The sequence below is a fragment of the Penicillium digitatum genome, chromosome 3, assembly GCF_016767815.1.
Source record: "Penicillium digitatum chromosome 3, complete sequence".
In the NCBI taxonomy this organism is placed as follows: Eukaryota; Fungi; Ascomycota; class Eurotiomycetes; order Eurotiales; family Aspergillaceae; genus Penicillium; species Penicillium digitatum.
Window position 1 is genome coordinate 132,420 of NC_089386.1, and position 25,943 is coordinate 158,362.

The 25,943-nt window shown below is 48.2% G+C and overlaps 6 protein-coding genes across 6 annotated transcripts; all 6 read left to right on the top strand.

Annotated features, from left to right (window-relative positions):
- Positions 1-5,308: 5,308 nt before the first annotated feature.
- Positions 5,309-7,516, top strand: Pdw03_7623 (Protein kinase-like domain; the record flags this gene model as incomplete). The annotated part of the gene is made up of 1 exon (XM_066101716.1): positions 5,309-7,516. The coding sequence occupies one exon, from the start codon at positions 5,309-5,311 to the stop codon at positions 7,514-7,516; it is 2,208 nt and encodes a 735-aa protein (XP_065956799.1).
- Positions 7,517-7,999: 483 nt separating this feature from the next.
- Pdw03_7624 (dynamin) lies at positions 8,000-8,911 on the top strand (the record flags this gene model as incomplete). The annotated part of the gene is made up of 5 exons (XM_066101717.1): positions 8,000-8,012; positions 8,458-8,467; positions 8,548-8,598; positions 8,719-8,808; positions 8,866-8,911. 5 exons carry the CDS (start codon positions 8,000-8,002, stop codon positions 8,909-8,911), a joined length of 210 nt encoding a protein of 69 aa, XP_065956800.1.
- Positions 8,912-8,940: 29 nt separating this feature from the next.
- On the top strand, positions 8,941-10,385 carry Pdw03_7625 (Interferon-induced GTP-binding protein MxA; the record flags this gene model as incomplete). Its single annotated transcript, XM_014677293.2, has 7 exons — positions 8,941-9,027; positions 9,077-9,130; positions 9,342-9,412; positions 9,479-9,747; positions 9,800-10,071; positions 10,139-10,149; positions 10,208-10,385. 7 exons carry the CDS (start codon positions 8,941-8,943, stop codon positions 10,383-10,385), a joined length of 942 nt encoding a protein of 313 aa, XP_014532779.2.
- Positions 10,386-12,884: 2,499 nt separating this feature from the next.
- Pdw03_7626 (Potassium channel tetramerization-type BTB domain) lies at positions 12,885-13,814 on the top strand (the record flags this gene model as incomplete). Its single annotated transcript, XM_066101718.1, has 4 exons — positions 12,885-13,357; positions 13,415-13,531; positions 13,593-13,609; positions 13,675-13,814. 4 exons carry the CDS (start codon positions 12,885-12,887, stop codon positions 13,812-13,814), a joined length of 747 nt encoding a protein of 248 aa, XP_065956801.1.
- A 7,477-nt stretch (positions 13,815-21,291) lies between these two features.
- On the top strand, positions 21,292-23,086 carry Pdw03_7627 (Integral membrane protein; the record flags this gene model as incomplete). Its single annotated transcript, XM_066101719.1, has 5 exons — positions 21,292-21,887; positions 21,951-22,491; positions 22,568-22,610; positions 22,667-23,007; positions 23,072-23,086. 5 exons carry the CDS (start codon positions 21,292-21,294, stop codon positions 23,084-23,086), a joined length of 1,536 nt encoding a protein of 511 aa, XP_065956802.1.
- Positions 23,087-23,148: 62 nt separating this feature from the next.
- Pdw03_7628 (Integral membrane protein) lies at positions 23,149-24,726 on the top strand (the record flags this gene model as incomplete). Its single annotated transcript, XM_066101720.1, has 1 exon — positions 23,149-24,726. The coding sequence occupies one exon, from the start codon at positions 23,149-23,151 to the stop codon at positions 24,724-24,726; it is 1,578 nt and encodes a 525-aa protein (XP_065956803.1).
- Positions 24,727-25,943: the final 1,217 nt, after the last annotated feature.

The window sequence follows — 25,943 nt, forward strand, 5'->3', positions numbered from 1 at the left end:
TCCATGCGACCGTTCGCTCTAGACCTGTCGACCTCCCACTTCCAGCTTTGCTCCCAGGATCATTTCATTAATTTGCCCCACAATGACCCTTCGGGATTAAACCTCTGGTAGGATGATGGCGAGTGTGCGAATCGACTTGAGAGGTCTACAATATTATCCTGTAACAAAATAAACCGAGGGATTTTATGATCAGTACAGCAACGAGATAGATCAGTTTAATACTTCTTCTTTCCAATGAGTGTACAAATGAGAAGGCCTGTCCGAGCGTATACTGTCAATTTGTTTTCGCCATTGTTGAATGAGATTGATTGACCACCACACGCTCCCAGGAGCCTGTGTTGCATTATAATTCTAGAAATAAGGCTCGCAGGAAATTTTCTCAGCCTATCATGTACTTGAGCTAGGGGGGGGAACTCAGAGAACTCCCAGGAGCATCCACCCCTACCCGTCTCACAATTCTGCCTGAAGTGATATCACCGCAAAGGGGAAATCCGCTCTTTTTCAATCTACGCGGACAACGCTGACTAAACATGACATACAATTTGGGTAGGCCACACCAACATGGCGGTCTATGGATTTTCCGGGTACTCCACCCTGTTTTCAACCATGGATTGCACCATGGGTTTCGACAGAATGCATGTTATGGGAGATGCTAAAAAAAAGGATGCTATTCCTATGAGCTAGCTAATGGCAATACATATGGGCAAGGCGGTCGGGGGATGGTCAATTGACCATCCCGTGACAAAGCATTTTGCCGGATGCTACTAAAGGAGGAAACTCTAGCGGTAAAATCATATAGATGTCTTCATAAGCATTCTCAAATCCGGTCCCAATCGGCTGCCGAAGATCTTACGGGAAACACAGGTCGTGGGGGGCCGTGCCCCAATTCACCTTCTAAATGGCAGGTTTCAAGATATTGCATAAATTCGAATCATCCGGCAGGGCTCAGCGGCTTCGTGATGGGCGTCTCGCCGTGCATTGCAACCTGCGCGTGAAAGCTTAACATGTACACCTCTGATATACACTCCAATCAGTGTCAAACGTGCATTTTGGCGCACGGTACCTTCCATGCACGCCGACACATGCAATACCCAACTATTCATGATGAGGTCTTTCGTGTTTCTGTTCAACATGTAAGTAAAGAGACTTGTACGGGTGTAGCAGCTCTCATCAGCAAGACCTCGACAGCCGTTCTTAGTACCACAACATCTTAAACATCTTCAAATAGGTCTTTCAGTGTATACACGGCCAAAGACCTTGGTGCGCCTAGCCATGAGGCCATTTACATTGAAATTAACCCCACCGCCCCACGAATGTCTGAAGGAGGATGTCTCTATCATCTCACTGGAAATTTGCTCCAGGGTATGAAATAAGACCCAAGAGGTTCCTTTAACCCTGAGTTGTCGGCGTCTTCTGTCCCAGCCACAAAGAGATTGAGTGGATCCATTGAACAGGCAGATTTGGCCAGATTCGAGACGGAGTGCTGCAGAGCAGTCGAGGCGCCTCGGGCCCAGTTGACGCTCGGGGGCAAGCAATTGTATCCTGGTACACCCCTTTATCGGTGTGGAGACTGGTTAGGAGATGTTCAGAAATTGGCATTTGAAAAGGGCACCTTGAAGCGGTAGAATGATGTAATTCCGGTAACCCCACTTGTCACGGTACAACCTCTGAAAGAATGAAACCGAAAGCTCGAGTGCTGATTCTTCGGCCCTTGAAAAATATGTTCTTTCTCCACCTGAACTTATCTTCCAACATGTCACGAATCTGAGTTGCAACAGTCTGAGCTCGATTCCGTTGCCTTTCTTCTTTCCTCCTGTCCCCGCATCAAATACGTCATTCCTACCGTATGAATGAGAGCTTCATTCTATTCGATTTCTCATCTCTGATTTGTGACATTCAAAAAAAAAGTCGTGGGGTTGATCCTGAGTGCTAAGAAATTGCAAATGCAGAGAATGAATGAAGTTTTCCCAATCTACCATTAGTTAAAGATCGATGAGTAGATCACTTGCATCGTTAGGTATTCTATCGGGTATTGGTCAAATGTGTCCGGGATGAGCTCGAGCCAATCCGGTTTCATCTGGCAATACAACGCTGAATTACAAAAATCCTAAAACTCGGGGTCCCATCCTGATAGATTCCAATCGATGAGTGTTGCTTTGAAGTCTGCGTCTCTATCACCGGAGACCCCGCTTCGCTCCACAATTATGTTCTTTGATTGCAGGTCTCCATGAGTGAAAATAATTCGAAGGTTCTTGAGGGTGCAGCTAATCATTTCTTTCAACAATCGAATGTAGTGCGGTGACTGCGTTTGGCCCAGTCTCTCTAGTATTCCTTGATTCATCTGCTTCTGATCCTTGAATGGCCTAGAAATCACTGGGTTATTGTCAGGAGTTGAAAGAACACCGTCGATATAAGGCGTCCCATTCAAGTTCCCAAAGTAGTCAGGTGATAGCAATATTCGCAGTTCATTGATCGCCTATTTGATCCTCTTACTGATCGTTGTCTTCTCGATTGGGGTGAGCGACGGCAGTAACTTTTGCAAGTCTATGCTAGGGACAAAATCCACAACGATATATCTTTTCTGGGTCTCTGGGTCGATAAAGTTAGCGTAAACCTTTGGCATAGGAACCTTGCTATCGGCTGCAACACACTTTATGTTCTCAGCTTTCAAAGGCGGGATTGAATACCCAATCTTGACTGCGAAGTGTTTGTCAGAATACCAGGTGCAATAATAAGGTGTGTTGGGCGCTTGGCACGATTGTATGATCTTAGAGGTGTAGGCGTGGACCCGGGGTGGACCCTTACAAGTTCTCTACCGGCATTCCTTCGATCACCTCTTTCTTTTCCCAGTGGTACCGACGCTGGTCAGACACCTACGAGATTGATTCACTGCCGGAACTCGAACTCCGACGACCAGCGCTCCACCGCTGGCTTGCCCTCCGCTCGTCGCATGGCGACTTCGACTGGTACCACCGCAAGTTCAACCACGAAGACGCCAAACTCGACTGCTCATGCGGCCGCCGAAAGTCACCAGAGCACCTCGCTCTCTGCCACAAAACCCAGAGGTCTTTCCGACATTGGCCAAAACGCCCCCCGACATCTCCAACCGACGGGATAGAGGCAGTCGCCTACCTTCGCAGCCTGGACCCCAAGCAGTTTGTTGAACTACTGGAGCTCACAAGCTTCTGCTCGCGGGTCTGCACGAGGTAACTCACTCATTTGTATCCTCAACAAAGTCTCTTGGCACCCGCCAATCACACACCTGGACCCCCCGGGACCCTCACCCCCATGATGGCCGGCTCACACATCGGAGACAGCCGTCACCAACTGGCTACTCAGCCCTCGCATTTACGAATGCATGAACTGCAATCTGTGGAGAAGGATCTTTGTATAATAGAAACCATAGTATTGCACGTCCCAATACCCCATGGGAGGTCGCGGGAGCAAGCGAAAGCTTGCTCCCTGCCGGGCGTTCATTAAATCTACCTACCTACCTACCTACCTCTTTCTTTTACGTGTGTGTTGAACACTTCCTCTCAAAATGCTAAGAGCGCTCAGAAATTTTACTACACATCGATATAGTAGATCTAGATCGTCTTTATCGATAACATGTCGAGGTAAGAAGGGAAAGGGGTTTAGTGCAAAGGCAGCTACTTTCAGTTTCTGATTGTTCAAATAGGTGCATCCATTACATAGGAGGAGCTTTTCGCTTACACCAATGGCCATTTTCTTGCCAACGAAGAATACCAGCTAAACAGAATGTATGTCCGATTCGATGTGGATGAGCTTTGCAATACTACTGCAACAGTCGGCGGAAAGTTTAGTCCGGTCACAGCTATTGACTAAATGAAAGGAGGTTTCAGCAAGGCTTTCTTGATGAGAGAGGAAAATGGATCCGAAGTGATAGCGAAAATTCCTTGTCATATTGCCGGCCCGCCTACCTTAACGATAGCTGGTGAAGTCGGCGCTCTCGAATACTGTACGTTGTATTGGTATAATTCTACTTCTAGTGGCTAATATCCTATAAAATAGTTAGAAAACACACTAGTATCCCCATCCCTCGTGTTCTTACCTGGTCTTCGAATAACTCGAATGCCATCGATGCAGAATATATCATCATTAGAGAAAGCCGCTTGTGTTCCACCACTTTAAGTTTAGGGTAGTATGGCCGAATTTGATTAGCTACAGTTAATTAGAAACTTGACCCAGATCGAGGCTCAATTATCAGCTATTCATTTCCCTGCTTATGGAGGACTGTATCTTCGAACGGATATAGAGTAACTAAACAAGCCCCTTGATGATGAACTTGATCGATCTTTCTGTATTGGACCTTCTTGTGATCGAGGATATAATCCTGATCCAAGTCTAGACTTTGATAAAGGACCTTGTGAGTCCCCTGCGTATTTTGATAGTTTATACACTAACTATTTATAGGGTATTCAATTTCAACCCTCGGGGTTTCTATTGCAAAGTGCGAAATGCTACGAATATTAAAGAACGGCCAGCAAGATTAAGCACTCTATTATAAAGGAGATATCGAAGGGCTTAGGGCTTAGGGCTTAAGCCGATGGTATGGTACGTCAAATTCCCGCGCTAGCTGGGCGATGTTAGGCTTGTTAGCCTGGGAGAAGGCTTTGACTGCAAGCTGGATTTGGGTTTCCATTTTTTTGGTTCGGTCTGACATCGTGGTGTGGTGAAAAATAGGTACAAAAGTGATGATAAATTGGAAATTTTGTGTTTGGTGGGGCGCACCAACTACCCAGGATGGGTGGTTGGGCGCTTGGCACGGTTATGTTCGAGTTCGGCAATTAATTATCCATGACGGGGAAATCTTAAAAGTGGTGACTACACCCCATCTACTGAACAATTAATTATTGCTCTACATCGCTATCTCCAGCCGCGGAAAGCAAATCTCTTATCGAACAAGCGACTGCCTTTCGTTCCTTTCTGAAATAGAACTGACCGCTTTACATCTGCTCCTGGCCTCAGCACCAGCCGGCCAAAAAGGCACAACATTTGTCAGCGACCAAAAACCCACTATACTCGAACTCTGACAATTTCCCCGGGCCGTGGTTGCGACACGGACATAATACAAAACATCGGTTCTAGATTGCATGCCATAGGCCTAGAACTATTGTCCCTTCTCCCACCTCAGATTTCAGCCTGTCTTGAGCTTCCGACAACCAATCATAGCAGCAACGGATCTCGGATAATATCTTTGCCGAAATACGGATCAACTGATAAGCCAGCTAGCGCCGGTCGCACCTGGATAGGTATTCCTAATCCCTCTCTTCCTTTCGACGACCCAATGGCCAATAACAGCCCCACCGATTATAAGAAACTCTTTTTGCAGGAAGAAGAGAGATGGAAGCAGGCTGAAGAGAGACGGAAGCAGGCTGAAGAGAGATGGAAGCAGGCTGAAGAGAGACGGAAGCAGGCTGAAGAGAGACGGAAGCAGGCTGAAGAGAGACGGAAGCAGGCTGAAGAGCGTAATCGACAAACGACATTTGCAGAACTCCTACGCTTCTGCCATAGCTTACTTGCCCCACCATTGAGAGTCGAAACACTATCTCGCTCGACTACAGGGAACATACCTCTTCCCACCGGAAAATTCTGTCCGACACGACTAGCACTATGGACCGATTGTTCATCTCGACAGCAAAAGATATATAGCTCTGTGTGTAACTACCTCCAGCCAACCGAGGAAGCCCGAGCACAATTGTTTACCCCCTTGAATGTGCTTAAGGAGAATGCTAGACGATTCGGTCTCCGCCCAATCAGTAGTGAACAAGATCTCGAGAACTACGAGCAAATCGCCGTGGAAGATCACGTCCGTGATATCATTGCAGAGCTATGCAAAATCGACGCTGCCCGAGACGAGTTCGGACTTGGAGACGGAATTCGGTTCGACCATCACACCAACTTTTTCAATCCACAAGGCGGTAGCGAAGCAAATGCAAACCAACCATCAGGCATACACAACCCCCGACCTGATCAGTCCTGTATCCACCGAGTCAACGGCAACACTGACACCCTCCTCACTACGGTCGAATACAAGCCGCCCCACAAGCTTTCTGTCGAAGCCCTTCGCGTGGGGCTTAGGGAAATGGATCTATGGAAATGCATGGTTAGAGCAAATAAAATCACTACGGATCACGCAGAAAAATTGAAATACAATGCAGAGCGGCTCGTCTGCTCCGCCATTGTCCAGCAATACCACGTGATGATCCAGGAGGGACTCGAGTACTCTTATGTAACGAATGGGGTCGCTCGTGTCCTTCTCCGCGTTCCATACGACGATCCTAGCACATTGTACTACTTTTTCTGTGATCCTAACAGCGAACAGAGTCCCCAAGAGCCGAAGACGTCTATCGCTAGGGTTCTGTGTCTGTATTTGATGGCGTTCCATTCCCCTGTTCGTGACCAGGAATGGAGAAATACTGTACGGTCGCGGCTCCATTTGTGGACAACGAGCTTCGACCACGCTCGTTCTCAGATTCCCAAGGAAGTCTTGCAGCAAATCGCTCCGCACTCCGACAGTACCAACTCAGAGTATGTGAGTCCAGAATCGAGTTCGGACTACCAACCATCGTCGCCTCCACTGGAATCTCCGACAGCGGGTCGCCGTATGCCCACGAGGTCTCAAGCCAGCTGTGCGCCCTCGGATGTGCGCCACCGGACGCAGTCGCCAGACTCGTCAGGCTCCGACTCGAATCAAGCGACGGGACGTAAACGAAGCTTCAGCCAGGTCAGATCTTCCCCTTCTGCGCAACGAGCGGCTCGTCAAATCGAGGCTGCGAAAGACAAAGGCAGCCATTCCAAACGCCATGATGCACAATTTTGCACCCAACGATGCTTATTCGGGTTGCAGACTGGAGGTATCCTAGACGACAGTTGCCCAAACATGAAGCTCCATCGTCGGGGCCAAGATGTCATGAAACATTCCATCACCTCGGAGGATTTAGTGGGGTTACTCAAAGCACAACTGGATGAAAACATTGATCGATGTACGCCCCTTGGAAATTGCGGGGCATACGGCGCGCCATTTAAACTCATTTGTGATAAATATGGCTATGTTGTCGTTGGGAAAGGGACCACGTCGGGTCATTGGAAAGAAGTCTCCCGCGAGGCGCAGGTATATCAAGTCCTGCGGAAGGCTCAAGCATCCGCTGTGCCTGTTTTCCTTGGTACAATCGACTTGAAAAAAATTTATTTTCTTCATGGGGCTGGAGAGATTCGTCACATGCTCGTTATGGGCTGGGGGGGCGAAAGCACAGCAACGATGGAGCTGACGCCGGGGCTTCTCAAACATATTAACAAATCGAATAAGGAAATCGAAGCTTTAGGAATCTTCCACGAAGATTTTCGGCGCGACAATATCCTTTGGAATGAAGAGCTCAGGCGGGCATTGATTATCGACTTTCATCGCTCTACATTGAAATGTCGGCCAGCTCCAAAGCGATCACGAGCAAAGACACGATTTTTGCGAACAGAGTCAGGCGATGTAAAGCGTTAACGTGTTCTCTGAGAGAATCGGTTGCATACAGTCTGTTTTTTTTAATGAGAGATTGCATATTGCATGATAATAAGCGTTTCTACCACTAGCACTGCGCACTTTCAAAGCCTTCGCCAGAACAGACTCGTCTTTCACAATGCCATCTCCCTGATCCACGTCAGCATCGGTCGCCAGATTTCCGAAGAGATGTAGTCCTTAGCAGATTGCCCTTTTGCCCCTCCATTCCGTTCGCCCTCTCTTTCTCATGTTTAACATTCGCTTCCTTGTACCCAAGAACCCTCTCTCTTCATTTATTAGATTATTCGGCTGATTCGAGCAAGAGCAGAAATTTCAAGTCCCCGTAGGGTGTTGGCTATCACCCAAAAAATCTCGGTCGGCAAGTCTAGGATAGTGGCGTGTAACTTAGTGGCGTGTAGGTCATTATTAGTCTCTATAAGCCTTGGTGAATAAGCATAGCTTCTTGGAACTAACGACTATCAGATCATGATTGTTGGTGGTCAGTTCTATTTCGGAAAGGAACGAAAAGGCAGTCGCTTATTCGATAAGAGATTTGCTTTCCGCGGCTGGAGATAGCGATGTAGAGCAATAAAAAAATAGTTCCGTAGATGGGGTGTAGTCACGGCTTTGTAGATTTCCCCGTCATGGATAATTGATTGCCGAACTCGAACATAGGCATTGTCTTGCATAATCTAAATGGTCATTTACCGGCCCTTCGCTCCTAGGGCCCCACCTATAGGTTCCCGGGAGCTTAGGGGCTCCTGGGACTACCCGTGTTGTTCCTAGGAGCATCCATCCGGTTTCTAGGAGCTAGTATCAGGCTCCCGGAGACTGATGGTTCCTGGGGGAGACAACGTCATCTGAGGATGTCTTATTGAATTTAAGCCATTCTCTTTAGGCAACGCAAGATAGCTGGCTTCATAACGTTGGAACCTGCAGCACAGAGCTAATCCAGTAAGCACCCGGGCATAAAGTCAGCTGAAGTCCCCGTTTGTTACGGACCTCTCCGTCACCAACCAGTAGTGACCCACAAGGCACACCGATGGGCCACCGAGAGCCAACCAATCAGTCAGCATTCACGTGCGGTACGACCGGCAGAAAGGGAAGGACTGCAGGAAGGCAGCCAGTTTCGGCCTGCGACAAGCAAATGGCAATTCTACTCGATGAGAACTTGGAGTACCCTTGACCACTCAGATCACATCCAGGACCAACTTCCCGACTCAAACCGAAGAGGACCGTGCCATTATCCGGAAATTAATCGAGGATTATATGACTGACAAGCGTACCATCATCCTGTAAGTGAATCCCTGTCAGAGGGTCGTTGAAGAATTGTAGGGCTTACATATCGTTAGCGCAGTTATGGATGCACGTAATAATCTTGCCAACCAGGAAGTGTAAGGAAGGTGCTCACTTGTACTAGGTTTTCAATGGCACGTGCCGCTGACCCAGCAGGTAAACGTATTGTTGGAATTGTCACCAAATGTGATGCGCTGCAGGCAAGAGATGAAGCTGGTGTAAGTGTCTGATTATGTTGAGGTGAACGCCATGCTGAAAACGCCTCAGGTTTTGCGCATCGCTAAAAATGAGGTTGAGCGTCTCACTCACGGATGGTTCGCTGTAAGAAACCGCTCCACAAAGGAAATTCAAGAGGGTGTAACTATCGAGGGCCGACATTGAAAGGAGAAAGAGTTTTTCTCAATGGTGCATCCCTGGGCGGAACTCAAGAAAGATCGAGTCGGTATCAATGCCTTGAAATCCTTTCTGGGCCACCTTTTAATACGATCACATTCGCTCTGGATTTCCTGCGGTTGTGGCAGATATCGAAAAGCTTTCTCTGGACACGCAAAAAGAGCTGGAGATTCTCGGACCTTCTCGCCAAACCCCTGCCGAACAGATAAGGTTCTTGACACGTCTAGCATCTACTTATCGAAACGAAGTTGATAGAGCATTGACTGGGAACTATAGTGTCGACTTGGAAGCACAAAGCCCGCTCAAGCTTCGTATGCACCTGCGGCAGCATGCAGATGATTTTGCTACATCAATGGCTACAGGGGGTCATGCCAAAGTTTTTCGTACAATTCAAGATGAAAACGATCCGGAATTCAGCAGACCAGCAGGTGACTTGGAAAATATTTACGACTGGATACGACGTTACTACCTTGAATCGCGCGGCTCTGAACTACCTGGCACTGTCAACCCTGTTGTGCTCCAGAATATGTTTCGACAACAATCCAGTCCGTGGGAGAAAATTGCGATAGTTTATCTCGAAAAAAACTGCCTCTGCAGTGCACTCCTTAAACCAACAGGTTTTTGCAAAAATCATCACCGACAACGATGTGCGAGAGAAAATAGAAGGGGTTCTATCTCAACCCGGAGAGGAGACATACCGCCAAGCTCACGACCAGCTGCTGATGATAGTGAATGACGAACGAGGAGGAATCCTTCAGACCGTGAACCACTATTTCGCTGACACTTTATCCTCGATCCGCCAGGAAAGAGTCATAGCCAGACTTGAAGGTCTCGGGCTCCAAGACGGCTTTGGTTTCGATATGAAAATAGTATTGAAAGGTGTTCACTTGAGCAACGATCAACAAGCCGTTTTTGACATACACGATATCTTGAAAGCATACTACAAGGTGGCTATGAAGCGCTTCATGGACAACGTCATCGTTCAGGTTTCTGAAAGATATATAGTAGGGGAGGAAGGCCCAGTGAAATGTTTTCACCAGATCTCGTCGGCGGCTTTGATGATGATATGCTGACGGATCTTGCGGGAGAGAACTTCTCCACAGCAAGCCGGCGAAACGACTTGGTATCCATGGCTGCACGGTTGAGAGAGGCGTTGGACATTGCGAAACGCGCTGTACTATGAGCTCAGGTATACTGAGTGGTATTTAGTGGTTGGGGATCCTCCGGATTTCCACAACAGCGAGGCTGATTCAACATCTCCGTTTCGGGTATTTTGTGTGTAGTTCTTCTGGGCATAGGTTTTTCCCCACTGGGTTTTCCTATCCCCCAGCGCGAATGCGGGAAGATTTTTTTTTTTGTTGTTGTTGTTGCACCTGCGCTTGTCTATTCACGCGGTTTACATTTTTTTTCTGCTTTTTTCTGTTTATTTGAGGTTTTTTGTAATCATCTCCATGAAGTGGAATTTCACAGTACAGACTACTACGCTACGACCTGTGGCTTAAAAATCCCTCAAATCAATTCAGCCGCCGATAATTAGCCAAAGCATTTCCGATGTCCATTTGTTTCAAGTGTGGAGGAGCATTATGAGAATCAAAAGTTACGTGACATGCCGGTTCTTCGACTGCCTCGAAAGAGAAGCCCTCAGTTTTGAGGAGTCACCGTACCACATATCGGTCGGATTACAGTAGAAACGCTCTAGCAACAACCCAGACTATTCAACGTTAATACAGAAGCTATTTTTATCTTGTCATTTGTACAAATGTATTGAATTACTGCCAAGACAGGGGTTCAGGGGAAGAGTAACTGTGATAAGTATAGCGCGTTTATCAACGTATCCGAATTTCGCTCGTGCCATCTCGTCTACGTTGATGAATCTGGATGTGATAAGCGAATAGGATTCAGACGAACTGGCTGGTCTCCTTTTGGTACCACACCTGTCCAAGCATCGAGCTTTCATCGCGATCAACGGTATCAGATTCTCCCTGCATATACACAAGATGGAATTCTACTCTCCCGTACCTTTCAAGGCTCGACAGATGCCTTAGTTTTTGAAGATTCTATCGGGGAACTTTTAGAAAATTGTGGGAGATCTCCTGAGCCTAAGTCGGTTCTCATCATGGATAATGCATTCTTTCATCATTCCGAGAGGATTGAGCAGATGTGTCTTGTCTTGATAAGGGGGTCGAATTAGTGTGTTTACCACCGTACTCGCCGGACCTGAACCCGATTGAAGAGTTTTTTGCGGAGTTAAAGGCGCTCATTCGGCGGCACTGGCAGTCTTACGCAGACGATCCAGACCAAGGGTTTGATAGCTTCCTTGAATGGTGTGTTGGCAAGGTGGGAGTAAGGGAAAAAAGTGCAAGGGGCCATTTTCGAAACGCTGGTCTCGGTATTGAAGAGCTATAACAGGGGAAAAGATGAGTGAAATGCGAGATCGAAGATGATTATCTATGAGAGGCCAGTCGAACAAATCGACCTTTTTGCTGGATTGGCGTGGTGTAAATTTCTAGTGTCTTGCTTTCACGGTATATAGTGGCATAGAACTTACTCGGGGTTGAAACCAGTATTTCCATATGGAAGGCAATAACGGCTGCGACTGTAGCCTGTCAGGATAGGCTCCAAAGTCGCACTCGCCTTGTACCGTGCCTCAATCTGAGATGTGGTCCGTGCACAGGTCAGCCCCTCCCAACACGTCAAGAAGTAGAGACAGCTGTCCAAGCGCGTAACATCAAGTCCCCATAGGCCACGCCCATCTAGAAAGTGATAGAGATACACTAGCGTTTTTAATTCGGTCTATCACAAATTCACCAAATTTAATTGAGAGGTGATCACTTGAAACGAAAACTCGGCCATCTGCCCCTATTTATTAAGCTCCTCTCCACACCAACTAGGACCTGAGTTATACTAACTAGCGATACATGGAAGCATCATCAAAACAAACGTCAGACTGAACAACTCAACGATTATTCGAAAGTACATCTTTCTGTTAAAGAAATGAAATTGCGTATTGCGAAGTGACTATCGTGCCTCTTTATACGACTTGGGTGGGAGATTGAGCTGTCAAGAGCCTCGGTTGCGGATTAATAAAAAGCCGATATAGTTCGGACGGCAGAAACTTAGATACTGTCAAACCTCAAAATACGGCCTCCCTAGGCCATAAACAGGAACCTTGGTTTTTGTTATGGTCTAGTGGAAAAGTACGCTGTATTTCGTTCAACAGATACCAACTAAGGATCTATACATGTCGCTTCCTGAGAGCTTCCACTTTTCATTTTATGGGTGATTCGGGCCAGTCACGCATTTTACAAAAGACCCTCAAGGGTTATTTACACGCCGTTACGTTATACAGTACTCATTGCGTCAGTTTGTGTATTACATCATGATGATGGCATTGCTCTTTTGGCCGTTCGTCTCAGGTGATTTATCTTTCGTAGTTGGTCATCTCACTATTTAAGCAATGATGGAACGACCATTACAGTTGTTACAGTCTTTGTGTTGGAAGGCCACGTGACCACCACTGTTTGCTCCCAGTACTTAGTCTCAGTCATAGCATGTAGATAGTTTCTCTCTCTCTCAACGCATCAAGAGATTTCCAGTTACATCTACATTCATCGTAGATCTCTAGTATCTCTAACACTTTGCTTATCAATTGTTGAATTAAGCCTCAATAACTTTCTACAATATGCCCGACGATGAAGGCACGGGCCAAAATTCACCTCCCACCCAAGCCAGGCAGATAACTCTGCAGGTGGGGGAGCGCCGATTTGTCACTACTCTTCAAACACTAGTACCTGAGAGCAACTTCTTTGCCTCCCTGTTGTCCGGACGGTGGGACGATGCCCGTGCCGACGGTTCCTACTTCCTTGATGCAGATCCGACTCTATTTGAACATATCCTACGTTATCTTCGGCGTAGGGTGCTTCCGATATTTTATGATATCGGCAAAGGACACGACCACGCGCTGTATCTAGCCCTTCTTGAAGAGGCAAAATATTTCCAAATTGCTCGACTCCAAGATTGGCTTGAGAACAAACAGTATCTCCATGCGCTATCTGTAGAGTGTTCTATCGAAGAAGATGAAGGAACCCCATGTCGTACAACACTGTCCACGGATACAAGCGTGAAGTACTACCCTGGATGGGGAACTAAAAAGGTGTATGTATGCCCTAGGGGAATTTTGGTGCATAGGGGACAACCTGGAGCATGTGGTAGGCAATGCTTGAAGGCAAGAGGAGATGCCGATGCAGTCTATGACGAGGAACCAGTGTCGAGGTGGCTGGTGGTAAAAAAACGGACAGTCTTTGATATGCAGGCTTGTGTGGCTGGTCGGTAACTAAGCACTATCTATGAGCACCATTCAGAGGTTTCTTTGTCTCAGCCTAATTTCCAGGTTCGAGATTGACATTGGTATGCGACGTTGATCTCTCGCTCATAGTATACAACCAAACATGTTCGGCTGAGTGGTTTCATAGAAAGCAAACTCTTCTCTGATATCGAAGAAGGATCACATTGGTGCCCAGAGCTCGGTGGATGGTATGACACTGATGAAGAGGTCGAACAAAATAATATCAACGAAAACGGAATTCGTCTCATTGAGGAGAATAGCTCGTAAATCCAGGCATTATTAGTGATGGTACTCATTGATTAATTGCTAAGATTCCTTGATATTTGGCTTCCATCAATCACTTCACTGACATCACTCAGTTTGTGTGAAATGTCATCATTCCCCTTGAAGTCACGGGAGAGTAGTTCTATGGGTGTACCCTATTCAACGCACGCACGGCACCCTCTTTTAGCTTCATAACTGTTCCAGTTTGGATAACGTCTGGAACATTTACATGATTCTTTTTTGCTTCTATTACTGCCAGATATACGACTCTTGCTTCACTATTTTTCGATGATTGGTGAATAAAACCAAATATGGATGTCTGGGATGGATGTTCTCTATTCACTGTATAAAGTCTGACCAAATTACGAAAGCTCTTCATGACTGTTCGTGTCCCATGTGTTGCTTCACCCAATCGCTAATGTCGCTAACAAAACGTCGCGCTGCCCCCGCTTTCACGCCGTGCTTCACAAAAAATCCAGGATCTTGATCTTGGTGGATCTGCTTAAGATCGAGGCAATTTTCAAGGGCCACATCGCGGGCTTTTTGGATATTCTCCTTGAAGGGCTCACTGACCACTCGCAACTGATGCCAGATAGCATACTCCTCGACCGCTTTATCAAGGAGCCCAGGGATATCAAGTGATGCAGTTTGCTGAGAAGCTGGGTTCGTAAGTTCAGAACCGGTGGGAACTGAAACTTGGGAGGACGTGAAGGTGGATCGGAGGACATGTCAATCCGCTTGCAGGGTTATTCGAGCTCTTCTTCTGTCTTTCGAGACGCTGATTCTCCTCGGCATAAAGCTGTTCGCGAAGACTTTCAGGGATGTCATCATGAGTCTCCATAACCCCCCCTTGTTGCACATACTTGACGAGACTCTTCAGGTGGTTCGATCGTAGTTTATAATGCTTCTTTCCGTCCGGGTCCTGCCCAGAGTAATGTCCTTCGTGGCGGCATAGAGGTCCAGGACATCGCATAATTCTGTAAACATCTCGCCAAATTGATTGCTGACCGGAAGCCTGTTCGACGTCAATCTCAGCGTCTCGTACACCGAGCATCCTTTTGGTGACGGATGATTTTCCTCTTTTGTCGACTTTGGACGAATTATCCTCTACATAGTTAATTAATATCTGGAGTAGAAGCTGCTTGCCAAGGCGGTATAGATGGGCCCACGATAGCAGCTGCTTTTCCACTATTGTCCAATCAATACTAGTGCCCTCAAAATTCTTGGTAAGATCTCGTTGGGAACTATCATTTACAGATACGACAACAGACGTATCGTCTAGTCTTACACGTCGGTCAGAGGCGATTTCCCGACGTAAACGATCCGCAGCTTCCTCTTTTATCTTCTGCCAGTAACAACTAGGTGGCAGAGCCGGGCCTTGTTCGGTGTCCTTTTTCACAGCCCGGTTATTCAGAGTAACCTTCCACTCGATTTGGTAGTGAACACAGTTAGAAATTGTCCATCCCATGTTCCTCTATTTTGTTCAACGACTGGCAGTAGTTTGTTGGATTGTGATGGCTGCAGGTGAGATGAACTTTCCTCGGGACCGGGCGAGGGGCAGAATATGGGTGGGGTGCATTGATGGTCCAATTAGCCGGGGGTGGGAGCATACGAGGTAGTCCGTTCCCAAAAATCGGGTAGTTCAGGTCGGTAGGTATCTTCACAACCAGAAGGAGTGTAAGTCATCACCCTAAGGCAGTAAACGCCACTGAGGAGCCTACTCGTGGTACCATTGCATCGAGCAAAACGAATTGGTGTCTGACAAGCTTAGTACAGTGATCAGCTGCAGAATCATGAGTATATATGCTGTAAGCACGTAAGGAATGCAGATCCCAAAGATCCAATCCGTGCAGTTTGGTTCGGAATAAGCGCTTAAGATTGCCACTTGGTACAAGGAAGATGACAGGTAGCCAAGTATGTAAGATCCATTGCGCCAGGTTTTGTTTGACATGGTTTGTATTTAAAAGAACGTTCTAGTCTCTTATGAATCGCTCATACGCTTACGAGACGTAGGTACGTAACTTATCTTCGGTAAGATCTTGTATTCGGAAATATGGAATATCAATATTCCGATAACTTCCTCAATATGGAGTAACACATCTTGGCATTACGAGCGGAGAAAAACTGAAACAGTGCCGGTGGTGACACCAATTTCCGGAAGTGCACCGCTCAAGAAGCCGAATAAAGGTGACTACACCATTGCAAAGGCATGGAGGCCCATCTCACTCCTTGCGACACTCGGAAAGGTATTGGAATCAGTGGTTGCAGAAAGAATCTCACACGCGGTGGAGACGCATGGGCTGCTCCCGACGAGCCATTTTGGGGCCCGGAAGCAGCGTTCCGCAGAGCAAGCCTTGCTGTTCCTGCAGGAGCAGATCTATGCGGCATGGCGTGGCCGACGAGTGCTGGGCTTGATCAGCTTCGACGTCAAGGGAGCCTACAACGGAGTATGCAAAGAACGACTGATCCAGAGGATGAAAGCCCGAGGCATGCCAGAGGTGTTGCTTCGTTGGGTCGAGGCCTTCTGCTCGGAACGAACGGCGAATATGCTGATCAATGGGCAATTATCTGAGACTCAAAGCCTGCCGCAAGCTGGACTGCCGCAGGGCTCGCCCCTGTCTCCGATTCTATTTCTGTTCTTCAACGCAGACCTCGTGCAAAGACAGATCGACAGTCAAGGAGGAGCAGTCGCTTTTGTGGATGATTTTACCGCATGGGTGACTGGGCCCACCGCGCAGAGTAACCGGGAAGGAATTGAAACCATTGTCAACGAGGCGCTCAATTGGGAAAAGAGAAGCGGAGCGACATTCGAGGCCGACAAGACGGCCATCATACACTTTGCTCCCAAGATGCGTAAATCGGACCATTCGCCATTCACGATCAAGGGGCAGACGGTGGTACCCAAAGACCTCGTTAAGATCCTGGGTGTCTTGATGGACACGAGGCTCAAGTACAAGGAGCATATCGCGAGAGCAGCGTCCAAGGGTCTCGAAGCAGCGATGGAGCTTCGGCGACTCCGAGGCCTGTCCCCAGCAACCGCGCGACAACTATTCGCATCGACGGTAGCACCAGTCGTGGACTACGCCTCCAATGTCTGGATGCACGCGTGCAAGGATAAAGCCATGGGGCCGATCAACCGAGTCCAAAGAGTAGGCGCGCAAGCCATCGTGGGGACATTTCTCACGGTCGCGACTAGTGTCGCAGAGGTGGAGGCTCACATGGCTACGGCACAACATCGATTTTTGGAAACGAGCCGTGAAAATTTGGACAGACATCCACACCTTGCCGGAAACCAATCCTCTTCGCCGGTGTACAGATCAGATCAGAAAGTTCAGACGATACCACCGCTCACCACTATATCACGTGGCTGATACGCTCAAGCACATCGACATGGAGACATTAGAAACGATCAACCCTTTCACGCTATCCCCTTGGGCGGAACGCGTGCAGACCGACCTTGATGGGCAGCATGCGTCCCCGGCCGAAGCGGGCGGGTGCATGCAGGTCGCGGTCAGCAGCTCTGCACGGAACGAGCTGGTGGTGTTTGGAGTGGCCATCGAGAAACGACCACCTCGAAATCGAAAGCTCAAACACAAAGCGCTATCCATCACCTTGGCTGCAAGAGCAGAGCAGAATCCATTCTCTGCAGAACTGGCAGCCATGGCACATGTGTTGAACACGGCGACAGGACTGAAAGACTACACGATCACGCTGCTCACAAGCAACAAAGCGGCGGTTCTCACACTCAGGAACCCCCGACAACAATCTGGCCAGGAGTTCGTGTGTCGGATATACAAGTTGATTAAAAAGTTGCAGAGAAACGGAAACCATGTTCAATTGCGCTGGGTTCCTGCCAGTGAAGACAACAAGCTGCTAGGTTTGGCTAGAGAACAGGCAAGAACCTCGACACAAGAAGATGCCCTCCTACAAGAACACGCCCCGAGGATGAAATCGACCACACTAAATCTCGCACGGTCTCAAACAGTCCCCCGGAATACCTTACCGGCGGACGTCGGAAAGCACGCCAAACGAGTAGATGCCGCACTTCCAGGTAAACACACGCGACTGCTGTATGACCGCTTATCGTGGAAAGAAGCGACTGTGCTAGCCCAACTTCGGACTGGCATGGCAAGACTGAACGGATACCTCTTTCGAATCAACGTGGCCGACACGGACCAGTGTGCGTGCGGACAAACTAAGGAAACCGTGGAGCACTTCCTCTTTCGATGTCGGAAGTGGACCGCACACCGGATGGAGATGCTACAATGTACCGACACTCACCGAGGAAATCTGTCCTTTTACCTGGGAGGGAAGTCCCCTTCCGACGATCAAAAGTGGACGCCAAACTTAGAGGCAGTACGGGCCTCAATACGATTCGCCATCGCGACAGGCCGACTCGAGGCCACCTAACCATGCCGACGAGCATAAATCACCCCTTTCACTCTCCTCTCACTCTAGCCTAACCCACCAACCACCTCGTGCTACCCACGGTGGACGCGCTTCAACTGCCGAAGATAGGATGTTGAACACTTGGAGAAACGCCTTCAAGCCAGTCTGCTAACCGCATTACTAATCCACGAGCATCCGCTGCGACACTGCATGCTGAGAATGACAAATGCGCCAAGGTCTTGTGTATGGGCTCCAATGAGTCACAGAATTGTATGTGCTATGACATGTATAGTAGTTTAGCGATAGTTGTGTTATGACCTGTTCTGTCAGGGTGCGGGCTGGCAGGACGGTATGATAGGTGATGACTGGTAGGAACAGGTCATAACAGATCAGATTCCACTTGACAGGTACAGGCAGGGGCAGGCTATTATACAAGACGTAGCTCGAAGAGCTACAACAGGATCTAGAACTGAAGTTCAGATAAACAGGTCGGAGATCACGTGCCGTGATCTTCCTCTAACTAAGCATCACGGTTCGCACCGTGACACTTTAACACTATAATTGAGCTCACTTTGTCACGGTGTGAACCGTAATGCTTAGTAAAAGGAAGATCACGACACGTGATCTCCGACCTGTTTATCTTGAACTTCAGTTCTAGATCCTGTTGTAGCTCTTCGAGCTACGTCTTGTATATTAGCCTGCCCCTGCCTGTACCTGCCTGTCAATGTGAATCTGATCTGTTACGACCTGTCCCTGCCAGTCATCTCCTATCATACCGTCCTGCCAGCCCGCACCCTGACACATCTCCTATCATACCGTCCTGCCAGCCCGCACCCTGACACACTTAGGGTGCTAGACAGGTGCTAAATGCCATAGAAAATGACGAAATAGGGGAGACTTGTATTATTAACTTTCTTAAGTCCATTTAATAGTACGTATTAAACTCTCTAAAGTGGAAAAAGCCGTAGGTTTAGGTTAAAAAAAAGTTTGAAGGATATGCCTCACAAACATTCTTCCGCTCGGCCAAAAAACCATAAAATCAGAGCTCTCGCTCTAATATGCCTAGGACCAATTATATAGCAGCGCACTTGGTTTATCTGTGAAATATAACGAACCCCGCTCGGTCCGATCCTGTGGTCAGTCTAATGCGTCATTGATCAGTTGATCCCTTTCCATGTGCTGTGAGGATCTTTGTCCGTTACACACTAATCAAAGCCTTTAAATCGGAGACTATCAAAACTAGCTTCGGGGCGGCTAGCTTAATACCTTTAATGCTCGATCGAGTGATCTCGAAGCTAAATATTCACCATCGAACCCCAACCCCCCCCTCCGAGTAGGGGAGACACACGGAGACAATCAATGTTGAAAACTGCAAGGGCATGTGCTAGTACACAGCAGTCTTGTCGAGCATTGGAGTAATAGCTGTTAACGCCAGCTAGGAACAATGATAGATCTAGATTCAATGATTGGACCTCATGCTGGATTCTTCACGGCAATGCCGAAGATTCAAGAGAGTGACCAAGGACTGTTGGTTGAGTTGGCACAGTTTGTTTGGAGGGATAGAGAGACAGTGTGCTCCACACTCCGTAGATTTGGCAAGCGGCTTTTAAATAACGGGGCTAGGTTAGTTTAGGTAACGTTTTGGGATGAAAATGAGACTATTAAATGAGAACTCCATGTGGCGTTAAAATTTTGATTAGCAATTTTTCATGTCGCTTATGTACGGAGTAGGGAGTGAAACATCGTATGTTGTATAGCCCTATAAATTGGTTGTTTATTGACTCGGTATGCTTCCAAATTTCCAGAACTATGTTGTACATGCATGTCTTAACCATCTCGAGATGAACATTTAACACCATGGGGTAACCGGGATCTGACCAACCGATTCGATCTTCCGTCCCGGCACCTAAATTGTATATCAAACATATGAGCAGTAGTGCCACCGCACTTGTCTCACTAGAAACCCCCAGGGCCGAAACCACCAGTGGAGATAGGCAGCTAATGCAGGGTACTAGACCCTGAAAGGCTTCCCATCATCTGCAACGTCGTTCTGAGCTTGCCACTCATCTGATGCTGTCCGATTTGTTCGATGAAATCGACCAGGCTCATCCCGTTATAAAGCAATGTGGCAAGTTACAACCTATTCACCACCCGGGACAAGATCACCATATAGTAACCTCCCAAACTCATACTTCTACGGCATAGCCGACGCCAGGTCTTGCCGGAAACTGATCGGCAAGGATAAAAGCCTTGAGCTTCGGGTATAACGGGGTCACCATTCAGCAACTGAGACATTCCATTCCGCCTTGGTCGATTATTTAGAGTCGGCCATGACACATGAGGGGGGAGTGCTTTTACAACACATAAAGATGATAGGATCTTAATATAGAAAGACACGTCTTCCACTCATCGAACACAATATCTCGGTCCATGAGTTTGGCACAAGGAGAGTAGTAAAATCAAGTCGAGAGACTCAGGGTCTCAGTTGGTTGTTTATTTCCCGGGGGGAGTCGGCTTTAACCGGCATAGTGGGTGCAATTACGATGGAATTGAATGTCCTAAAAAAGACTGATTTATCATCTCGTTTGTCCGTATTTAGCTCAAGGTCGTAATTATTTTTAAATGAGTGAAATAGAGTATAGCCTATTATTAGGATGGTCGATTAGTCAGCCGTCAAACTCAGGGCCAGACCAAACAAGGCGCAGCAACAAACCAACCTGCCAAAATTTAGCCACTTTTTCCCTTCCTTTTGTTTTGCTTTAACTTGGACTTTTGATCGTCCTCCGGAATATGCCGTGTTTGATGACTTAGCGGCCGACTTACAACGCACAGATTAACATACCTCCAGGTACCGATCTAACTTCGAACCACACCCCCCCCCCCCCCTTCCCCTCCCTCCCAAACCCATCGCACGAGACTTCAGTACCCTTGCTTCATTCTCTGCAGTGAGATACCTATCAATCTCGAGTGGCTATCGACCCTGAGAAGGGGTGCGGACGGTGGACGAGACCCCGACGCTGACCCATTGCCAACACAACGTGGATTCGATTATTTACGCCGGGGGTTGACCTCCCCGAGGAGGTCATCCCGGATGCCCGAAATAGACATGTACAGCTCGACGGAGATTGAGCTGGATGAAAATTCATCATCTCGACAGAATGGAACGAGGTGGCCGCGACGTAGTGGATTGCACATCTTGCAAGGTCGGCCATGGCGCGACACTTCGAATCGCCGAGCACAACCATGGAGCCCCGCGTGGTGGATTGCACTGGTTTGCTTAATAACTTTTGCGGCGCCAGCCGCTGCTGTTCTATTGGACTTTGAAAACTGTATATCAAAAACTATCCTCGAGTCCGACCCTCTACAACTTCAATTCGTCCCTACCAACGTGTCCGTCAAATTCAACCTTACCAACCCTCTACATCCGCTCACCATCACGGTATATGGGAATGTGTCAGGAACCGTGTCTCGAACCGCACACTACCCCGCACCGGATTCCTCCGTCTGGACAAATCCCAATTGGACCGATGGGAAGATTCAGGATGTGAGCCGCACCAACAACAAGTACAGCACGCTGATGACGGATCTCAATGTACTCAGCTTCACACCCTTCCACAATGCCTCTCGTTTCCGTGACTCGGTCACGCAAGGTACTCTCCCATTAGGCCCAGTCTTCAACTACAACCTGTAAGTTGTTACTGAAACAGATAGGTCTTTGTGCCTTTAAACTGACTCATTCTTCCCGTGCAGGAGTGACTTGGAAACATTACGAGCGTTCACCGTTGAACATAATATGCTTTCAACCTACCGTTTCGGGACCATCACACCGTTATTATCGGTTCGCTCTGGAGATGCATCCGCGGCTCAGCTCGCCTGTATTTCATTGAGCGCTACGCCGGACCTAGGAACGCCTCTCAAAAGTGCCATCACCTATGTGCCTCTTGTAATTTTGATACTTGTGGGGATTGCGACCATCATCGCCGCCATGTATAGCCCTTGGGGCACAACTGATCTATTTCGGTGGACGAGCAATTATGGCCGTGATGAGGACGTTCTCCGGCTCGTCACTCCTGGGTTTGCAGATTGCCTGCAATACCTCCAGTTCGCAGTCTTGACGGGTTCGCTTTCTTTGGATTACCCAGGTTTCTTCCAGCCTGCTGTAAGTCAGGGAGCATGGTCTACTCTCATGTTCAACCAGAGTTTCGTGAGCTCTGGAATGGGCCGCGATCCCGTTGTTGATGGCTTATATGCTATCAACGGAACTTATGGCCTCGATCGAATGAACCATCTGGTTGGTATGGCCTCGTCCCAGGATATCTGGCCTGGGATGATGATATGGGTGCTTATAATTTTGGCGTGTGTGACAGTGCTATTCCAGATTGCATTCGCACTTCGATGGCTGTATCGTGAGTTGGCAAACAATACCGATCAAGATCTTCGTGCCAGAAACATGCCGTTTACCCTAGGTAACCTCATTCGCATTGTCTTCAATTTCCTTCTCTTGCCGATTATCTCCCTTTCCTTCTTCCAGCTGGTTATTGCTCGTCAATCGACCGCTTACAGTGTTGCCTTGGCAGCCGTCGTGCTTATCATTCTCGCTTGCTTCTCCATTTGGGTTATTCGAGTGATTCTTACCACACGACCCAAGTCTCACCTCTTTGATGATCTTCCTACGGTGCTATTGTATGGGCCACTATATAATACATACTGTGATGATGCAGCAGCCTTCGGTGTCGTGCCGATAATCTTGAACATCGCTCGCGGGATAGCCATTGGTGCTCTGCAGCCATCTGGCATTGCTCAGGTGGTAATGCTGGCCATTTGCGAAGTTGTTTCCATACTAACCCTGCTGGCTTTCCGACCTTTCTCAGGACCGACTCACATGAACCTGTACCACTGCCTCTTCTCGATTGTGCGTTTCTTGACTGTAATCTTGAGCGTCATATTTATGCCATCATTGACGGTTTCGGATGCGGCGCGAGGCTGGATCGGATATTTGATCCTTGTGCTACATGCCATGGTTCTAATCTTTGGGTTCTTCCTCAATGCGATGCAAACATTGATCGAGGTCCTGGCAAGATTGGCTGGTGCAGGCGGTACCACTCGTGGTGGCTTGACCAAGGTACTTGGTATGCGTCAGCTGTCCAGGCGCACTCCGCGGCGTGATCTTACTCGCCAGAGCATGGGGTCGGACGCTGCTATGCTTGGCCACAGCGATGACCGTATGTCGTCTCAATTTGATGGATCGCGTCCCCACAGTCTCTCTGGGAGCTCCGGTCTGCTTCTGAACCGTGCCACAGCTAGTGATGGCAGAGCCAGCGCTGTTTATGATTATCCCGGATCGCAAGGGGGCACGCACAGTTGTGCTCCCAGTGGAGGATTCCCCACGCCTACCTCGACTGCCTATCAAGGTGCCGGCTTCTTTAGCTCACCCAGTAGTGGTACGATGATGGGAAAGAACCCCCGCGATCCCTATTATCGACCACCCCGCCCGGGGCGAAGAACCCCCCCGGAAAGTGCTGCTCTCGAGAAGGGGAAGAGTCCGTCAAAGGGCTTCTTGAAATCAAGAGCAAGCCGCCGAGCAGTCAAAACCGAAGACGACCTAGGAGATGGCACCATGTCTGGCCGGGCCACACCTGTCCCAGCATATCTAGCAGCACCAAAGGATGATATGGAGCTCGATACCCCACGCAAGCCGAAGGATTATGCTGTTCGTGAGGTTGATTTCTACTACGGTGTTCGAGGTCCACCGCTCTCTCACAGCGGCACCCGAAAGTTAAAAACTGGCCCAGCTGACCCCACAGGCCCAGTCTCCTCTGCGACGGGCTGGTTCCGAGGCTTGCTCCAAAGGAAAACCAAGGATAATGCCAAAGGATTTGAGGTGGTTCGAAGTGCTCGTGCGCCTCCTCCAGGTCTATTCCCGCGAGGAGGAGACTATAATGATCAGGATCAGGATGATACAGGCACGCCATCTGCCGGCCATTCTCGAAATGTTTCTACTAGCCATGTTCCCTATCAGGATTCAGATAATGACCAGGATCCCGAGCGGTCAAGTGAGACACGCCCGCCAGCACTACCGCCACTTAAAACTTCAATTGGTGGTGGCATCGAGTTGCCGAGTCGAACGGGTTCTCACCATACAAAGGCACCTGGTGAACAAGACGCAGATTTGACTGGGGTTGGTCTTTCAGTTCTGACCGAAACCCAGTCGCACAACTCTGAGGTAGGCCAGCGCTCCGAGCACCATCTCCAGCCAGAAGGCTCCACCACCGCGCGCTTACCTTTCAGTGGGAGTAGCTCGCCATCTCGTGAACGAGGTCTGTCTATGACCTCTACTTCAAGGTCAAGGTCAAACTCCTCGAGCAAGCAAACGGGGCCTCGAGCTGGACGGCCCTCGAGTATGGGCTATGTTCCTCAATACCGGGCACACGACCACATCCACGAGGCAAGCCCCGATGAGATGTCGTTTACAGGCAGCTCAGCAGAACTTGTTGATGAAACTGCGCTGGGCAGGCACGAATTCTAGAAAGACAAAAAAAGGCAGCCACATCTATTTTGAACCAGTACATTCCTCTTCTTCAATATCTACCTCTCTCTCTGTCTCTGTCTCTGTCTCTGTCTCTGTCTCTGTCTCTGTCTCTTGTCTCTCTCACAAACTATGGATTCCCCCCACCTATTTCCCATTTCCCTCTATCGATATCATCACCACGTCTCCTCTCCGAAATACTGGCGAATTGATGCAACCATCACGAATTTCCTTGCTGTCTGTCCGTCTAATTCTTGCTTTGTGTGTCTACATAAAATTGCTGCGACGGCGTTCTATCTCTGATTCCGAGGTACACTTGATGGGGAGTGAGCTATTTGGCTTTTTTTGTAATCTTTCTGGCTGTCGCTAAATTCAGGCCACATGCTGTTTTAATTTTGGAGGCTTTGCATCTTTCTGTTCCTGTCTCCTTTCGCTCTTCTTGTATTAATCTCAGGATACAATAGTTCCAAGGCCATAATTAATTATTGAGTGTTGTTCATCAGTGCTCTGTCTTAGTGGTGATGTCAAGTCTTCGTTAAGTCTTGAGAGATGGATACAAATATTGAATACCACATGCACATGTAGACAAGCAATGTTTCTTTGCATCGTCACGCAGGGCTTCGCTGTCTTTGTGACAATTTTATGCAAGGGTCCTGCGGCTATGCTTATGAAAAACAAAACCTCCTTAGCCATTGATATCGAAATGTAGACGCAGTGAGTTTCTCTGAGATTACTGTAGTAGAGTTGATTGAGTATTTCATTTGAAATATGAGGCCCAGGTCAAAACACTGAGACTTCGAGTAGAGGGCATCAACAAGAAATAGCCGAGGCCGATGACACAGGCAGATCGGGCCGATTCTGTCAATCGCCACCGCCCTCACCGCCCGTCCCCACGATAACAGTTGTATCTGGACCAAGCATGCAATCATCTGCAATGTTTCCTCTATTTTCTCTGTGAGTCAATAGTTACTCTACTGGTTTTAATCTTTTCCTCTTTTCATCTGTCCCTGGTATCGCTATTGCGGTGCTGGCATCCGAGAGCATAGTCACGAGACTCTCAGCCTCATCCATCTCCTAAATCTGACCCCAACAGCCTTGGCTCCATGATAAGCATCATTTTGTCATTCCTTGATGCGATCTTCGGCAAAAAGCGTCAACGTCATTGAGGCTGAGCCCAAGACTGTATGATAGGACTCTCCATCTTCTACGCCGATTTC